General features: G+C 55.4%; 1 protein-coding gene across 1 annotated transcript; it reads right to left on the reverse strand.

The window, feature by feature from the left end:
* Positions 1–1,772: 1,772 nt before the first annotated feature.
* LOC120106839 lies at positions 1,773–6,180 on the reverse strand. Its single transcript, XM_039119922.1, has 4 exons — positions 5,620–6,180; positions 3,803–5,530; positions 2,051–3,607; positions 1,773–1,856 (listed from the first exon to the last, which is right to left on the reverse strand). The coding sequence occupies exons 1-4, from the start codon at positions 6,178–6,180 to the stop codon at positions 1,773–1,775; spliced, it is 3,930 nt and encodes a 1,309-aa protein (XP_038975850.1).
* Positions 6,181–6,581: the final 401 nt, after the last annotated feature.

The raw sequence follows: 6,581 nt of genomic DNA on the forward strand, positions 1-6,581 counted from the left end.
ATAGCCCCGGGATTGTATAAGGAGCATGTCGGTTAAATGGGCCTTTTCTGTATAAATTAATTGATATATTATTGTGCACATTTCAGATGGTTGTAAATCACATTTATTATATTTTCTGCTTTAATGAATTTATGTGGTTTATGCATACTATGATAGCAGAAATTATGACCAAAGAATGGATTTCATGAGAAGTTCATTCATAAGGGTTTGGTTATGATGGTTTAGTAATATAGTAATCATGGAAGGTTATACGCAAATCAAATATGTGTTATTTCCGCCATGGTTCGTATTATTATTCTCAAAGTAGTCAAACATAAAGTTTGCCCAAATTGATATCAGAATAGAAAGAATACGCGTATAAAGATTATAAAATTCAAGTGCTAAGGATATTTCACTTGTCAATATGGTCCAAGTGGGAGAATGTTGGATCCCGTTTAATTAAACCTTGATCCCGTTTAATTAGAACCCACGTCTTGACAAGTGTCACTTGTAAATCCTAATACTCACAAGGGCATTAAGGTAATTGCACGGCAGTGAAAGGTTGCCTTGATGGGGGGTGACTCTTCACGGGTGTAACTAATCACGGCGTTTGGTCCCTGGAGAGGGCTATAAATAGCCTGTCAGACATCTTCTCTAATATACGCATTAGGAGTTCTCTCTCCACAAGATCTCTCGCTAATCTCTGTCCAGATCAGAACAAATCTCGGTTGATCGCGACTGCGGATCAATTTGCATGCATCTCAGAATTTAATTCAAGATGAATTTAGCAAGTCAAGGTATGATTTATAATTCATTAAAATTAATGATTCCATCATCTTGAACCCTCCATCTTGCACAACAAGAATTTCTTGCTCCTGTACACACTATTCAAGATGGAAGCATGTTAAGAACAACCATCAGGCTAGCTGGAACAAGAAACAAGCGACACCACCAGACGCCAGGGCATTGATTATGCATAGAATACTCGATAGAATAAATGGGTGAATTATTCTGACTAGTTTTGGTCGGGAAAAAAGAAAAAAAAAAGAAAGAAAAGAAAAGAAAAGAAAAAAGAAACCTAGCAACCTGTGAACCCACAAAGAAATAACAACACAAAATGGAAGAGAAAATATTAGTATCAGCGGCCTTGCCGTCGCAGCTGCGGGAGACTTAGAGGAGTATCTTGTTCTGCTTGTCTTCCTTGGGGTAAAGCATGTTGTTGCAGTCACCAAGGGAAAGACAAAAAGGAAAGGAGATGGTGGTGAGAGCCAATTAGCAGGTCGGATGGGGGGGGAAGCGGGGGGGTGTGGGGGCGTGCAAAACAAAGAGATGGGGGCGCGGAGGGGGGTGGTGAGAGGGAGTACGTACCATTGGAGGCTGAACTTCATGGTACTCATGGTCGCTCATGTCGCTGTTGCTGCTACGGTCGCCTACCATTCTTTTTCTTTTTTTTCTTTTTTTTTTTTTTTTGCTGAAACGGGTGCTTCATACAGACCGTGTATGAATATACCCAATAAGATCAAAATACAATATCTCGCGGAGTGCCAGTGGCAGCTCCCCCTCCCCTGACCAAAGGGCGTAACCCGAATGGTAGGCCGCATAGGCGGCCACCCAATCAGCCGCCCCATTGGCCTCCCGAAATACATGCTTGGCCTGGATGGCCCCCCCATCTCTCATTATCGTGACTATATCGCGGATCAAGGGGTGGTCTGAGCTCTCACCCCTCAACCCCTTCTGAATCCATCCAATAACAGTAGCTGAGTCGCCCTCCAGAATAATCGAGCTGGTCCGCGTCATCGCCCGTGCATGTCGAAGCCCCGCCTAGGCAGCGCGCAGCTCTGCTCCCGGGACTGATGTAGTGAACAACTGGCAACCACCTGCGGCCACAACCCTGGAATGCAGGTCCCGTATGACAAAACCTGCACCACCTCGCGAGCCGCCATCCAACACAGACCCATCAAAGTTGACCTTGAGGAAGCTCGGGGGTGGGGGCTCCCAGGTGAAAAACACCATCTGAGGAGCTGCCGGAGCAGGGGGAACCCCAGGTGTCCCGAGCTGTCAAAGGTCTAACTGAGGAAGGGATATGGCTGATCTCCGTGGCCTGTGCTCGAGCAACCTCTGCAGCAAACCTCGGTGACACCCTGCGCTGGCCGAGAGTACGAGCATTCCTTGCCAGCCAGATCTGAAGGGCCGTGCAAGTCGCTCTGATGCCCTCCTCATGAGTCTGCGGACTAGCTAGCCACTGCCGCGTCACACTAAGGAACTGTATCCGCGCACATCGGGCCCCCTGCGGGATCCCTGTCCACTGCCATGTCGACATCGCCCAAGTACACTGAAAGAGCACATGGTCCACTGTCTCCTCAGCTCCACACGTCCCACACTCCGCAGGGATCCCCCAGCCACGCCTGCTCAACACTGCTCTTGTCGGAAGGCGGTCCCAGAACACCTTCCACAGAAAGAGAGCTGCCCTCGGGTGGAGGCCGGACCTCCAGATCCAAGCACAATCTGACCCCGGCTCGTGCTCTGGCTGAATGGCGCGGGAGAGGTCTCCCAGTCTAACACCGGCCCAGCTCGAAGTGCCCCAAACTCTGACATCCGGCCCCCCACAACCTGGAAGCGGGAGGGACCAAATCCTCACAGCCAGGTGTACTCTGAAGAACAGCCGTAACCTGGCCTCATCCCACTCTGCCCCTCCTGGTGCTAGGAGATCGCACACCCGTAGCCCCTCCATTGCCTCTGCATCAACCATGGTCGGCCAGCGACTCAGGGAAAGGGTGTCCACCCACGAATCACTGGTCACATCAATACTCCGGCCATCGCCAATCAACCACCTGGTATGTGCTGCAACTGATGGCAGGTACCTCCCGATCTCGCGCCACATGAAGGAGACTCGACGACCGGTCCGTGCTGCTGCTGAAGCCCCCCGACCATATATAGCTGCCATCACCTGACTCCAGAAGCTGTGTGGCACTAACATAAACTGGGCCGCGTGCCGGGCAATGAGTGCCTCACGCCTCTCAACGAGGGACTGCACCTCTAGACCACCCTCACTAGTAGGAAGGCAAACCTGCTCCCAAGCTACCAGATGCACTCCATGGCCTCCACTATATGACCCCCACAGAAAGCTCCGAAGAAGGCGTTCGATTCTCAACAGAATCGTCTTCGGTACCACTGTGTTGGCCATAAGGTACACCGGAATAGATCCCAGCACCGCTCTGACCAATGTCACTCTCCCCATCACGGACAGGGAGGATGCCCTCCATCCCTCCAGCCTGCTCTGGACCCGCTGCACCAAGCCCAAGCACTCGGCCACCCGTAGCCTCCGACCCGTGATAGGGACGCCAAGGTAGGTCAGCGTCCCCTCCTGCTCCGGTACCTGCAGTATCCCTCTGATCTCCTGTCTGACTCCGCTCTCTGTGCTGGGGCTGAAGAAAATGGCAGACTTGAGGAAGTTCACTCTTTGACCGGATGCCACGCAATAGTCTGCCACCACCCTGCGTAGGACCCGTGCCTCTGGAATCCGTGCCCTGGCCAAGAGAAGACAGTCATCAGCAAAGAGTAAATGGGAGATAGGGCGGGCCCCCGGTGCTGGCACATAGGCCTCCAGCTCCCGGCTGGCACACGCTCCCTGCAAGGCACGGGATAAAATATCAGCACAGATAATAAACAAATAAGGGGATAAGGGACATCCCTGTCGTAATCCCATCGTGGACTCGAAGAAAATCGATGGAGTGCCGTTGACCAAGATAGAAAACTTTGGCCCCCGGACACACCCCATAATCCATCCAATCCACTGCCTGGGGAAGCCGTGCACCTCCAGTACCCGCTGGAGAAAACTCCACCTGATCCTGTCATAAGCCCGCTCCATGTCCAGCTTGACTGCCATCAAGCTGTGCCGCTTCGATGCCCGCCGAAGATCCCACATCATTTCCTGGGCTAACATAACATTGCGAGAAATATTTCTACCAGCTACAAAGGCCCCCTGTTCCTGACTAATGATGCCAGGTAAAAGGGGCTTCATCCTGCCCACCAAAATCCTTGCCACAACCTTGTATAAGGTTGTGCACAGGCTAATGGGCCTAAAGTGACAAGGCTCATCCGCATCTTGGCGCTTAGGCATAAGCGTGATGAAGGTGGCCTTCCAATCCTTAGGCATCGCAGCTTGGGTGAAGAAGCACTGGATGGCCTCCACCACTGCTGGTCGGATAATACCCCAATACCTCCGGAAGAAGAAAGGGGGGAAACCATCGGGTCCCGGGGCCTTGTCTGCTGCCAAGGCCCAAACCGCCTCATGCACCTCCTGTGCCGTCACCGGTCGGATCAAGGATACACACTCAACCTCTCCAATACCCACGTCCACCCTGAGAGGGTAGTGACCATCATGGGCCCCCTCATCCTCTGTCCATCTAGCGCGGAAAAAATCAAGCAAGACCTGTCGAATGGCAGGCTCACCCACCACCCGATGGCCGGACCTATCGCGCAGGGAATGGATCATGCTCCGTCGTCTCTGGATGACTGTCGTCTGATGAAAGAAGCTAGTATTACGGTCACCCTCCCTTACCCACTGCACACGAGATTTCTGTCTCCAAAAGACCTCATGTTGCCGTAGCAGCGAATGATGAGTCGCAAGTAGGCCCCGAAGGTCAACCATATCGTCCTCCGGAAGCACGCCCCCTAGGTCTTCCTTCCTTTGCAGCTCAGCGATCGAGGTCTCTATCCCCTCCAAACACCGGAAAATGTTACCCACAACCTCACGGTTCCAACGGCGCAAGCGCCTCTTGGTCAACTCAAGTTTGCGCGAGACCCGCTGCATGGCATCCCCGTGCACCGGAATCCGCCACGCGTCGCGGACAATATCCCAAGACTGGGGGTACGACAGCCAAACCTTCTCAAAGCGGAAGGGGCTATGGTGGGTGGGACTCGATGAGGTAGAAAGTAGCAGAGGGCAGTGATCCGAGGCAATCCGAGGGAGGTGAGTGACCCTACAAGTGGGGAATCGAAGGATCCAATCTGGGGACGCTAAGGCCCTATCTAATCTCTCCCATACCCTAGCACTGCCACGCTGATTATTACACCAAGTAAACTGTGGTCCCGAAAAACCTAAGTCTACCAGGCCATTCCGCGACACAAAATCCTGGAACTCCCTCCTGTCCACTCTATCAGTAAAGGCAGCGCCCCCCCGCTTCTCATTCTCACTCTGGATGCAATTGAAATCACCAACCACAACCGTCGGGATACCCTGGGCGGCCAGGTTGGTGATCTCCTGCCAAAGGACTCTCCTAACCCTGTGGTCCGTGCTCGCGTACACACCGCACAGCACCCACGGGGCAACATCAGGTCTCGACACGACCATGACTACCTGTTTGGGGCAGTTGTGAAAGACATCAACTGTCGTCACACCACGCCTCCACAGGACCAAAATGCCTCCCGACAGCCCCCGAGAGTCGATCGCATAGGTCTGCCAGTCCCTCTCAAGGCGCCGCCTCAAACGTCCGAGCCCCTCGCCAGATAATCGGGTCTCACAGAGGAAACAGATCTCCGGACAATGGACCTGCACTAACCATTTAAAAGAAGTCATGAAGGATGGCTTGGCCACCCCCCTACAATTCCAAGCGAGAATCATCATGGGTCACAGTCCACATAGTCGGCCTCAGACCCCTCCTCTCCCAGAGTCGCGGGAACATCCATAGGCTCGACGCCCATGATGCCTCGCTCCTCCTCCACATCGCCGGTCATGGGTACAACCCCCATAACTGCCGCCCTGACCTGCTGCAAGGCAGTAGAGTGGTCCATGCCCCCTCCTGCCACGGCCGTGCTCTCCTCCAGGCGTGGGATGGGGTGGTCCCCCACCACACACATGCCTGGGGTGGTATCCTCCAGCACGCCCGGGGTCAGGGGTGTAAGGCCAAAACGAACGACCCCATCTAGGCCCGCACCCAACATAGGAAGGTCCTGGCTAGCAGCCGGGGGGATCCCCAGCCGCAAGTCCAGCTCCCGACAGGGTGGGCTGTACTGGAAAGGCCCTGTGAGTGCCTCAGGGCCCCTGACCAAGGTCCGCTCGTCCTGGGCCAAAGTGTCCGGCTCAGGGGGACCCAGGCTGCGCGTACCCTGGCCCTGTAGGCCCCCGACATTGTGGACCAGAGGGACCTGGGCTCGCGGGCCATCCCCATGGCCCAATACCAGGTCACCCGGTGGCCCCATCGTAGAAAGGGCCTGCTGGCCCTGCGCAGCCAACGGCCCCCCAGCCCGGTCGCAAGGCGCGGCCCCATCCCCAAGCGCGCCCCCGACGCGGGCCTGGAGCTCCCCTCCACGCTCGTCCCCGTCGCGGGGCGCGTCACCCGCTTGGAGCGCGCCGTCCGCGCGGGGCACGCCACCGGCTCGGAACGCGCCGTCAGCGCGTGGCGCACCACCGGCTCGAGGCGCGCCCTGGGCTACGCCAGCCGGTCCCCGGCCCCGACGCCCGGCCCTCTGGGCCCGGCCGCGCGGGGCCTGTGCTCGATTGGCTTGCTGGGCCAATTGGGTCACCGGACCCAGGCCCCCTTGTGGGCCAAGGCCGGCTTGGGGCCTGGGCCTTTTTTGGGTTGGGCCCCGGGCCTTGCCCA

The sequence above is a fragment of the Phoenix dactylifera genome, unplaced genomic scaffold (genome assembly GCF_009389715.1).
Source record: "Phoenix dactylifera cultivar Barhee BC4 unplaced genomic scaffold, palm_55x_up_171113_PBpolish2nd_filt_p 000659F, whole genome shotgun sequence".
In the NCBI taxonomy this organism is placed as follows: Eukaryota; Viridiplantae; Streptophyta; class Magnoliopsida; order Arecales; family Arecaceae; genus Phoenix; species Phoenix dactylifera.

What these genes read in the sequence shown, in the direction of transcription:
- LOC120106839 (XM_039119922.1), bottom strand. Translation starts at nt 6,180, where the DNA reads ATGGGGCCACCGGGTGACCTGGTATTGGGCCATGGGGATGGCCCGCGA. An exon ending in AGGGGTCTGAGGCCGACTAT is followed by an intron (nt 5,531 to 5,619) that starts GTGGACTGTGAC and finishes TGGTTAGTGCAG; the next exon opens with GTCCATTGTCCGGAGATCTG. An exon ending in GGTGGAGTTTTCTCCAGCGG is followed by an intron (nt 3,608 to 3,802) that starts GTACTGGAGGTG and finishes CGTGCCTTGCAG; the next exon opens with GGAGCGTGTGCCAGCCGGGA.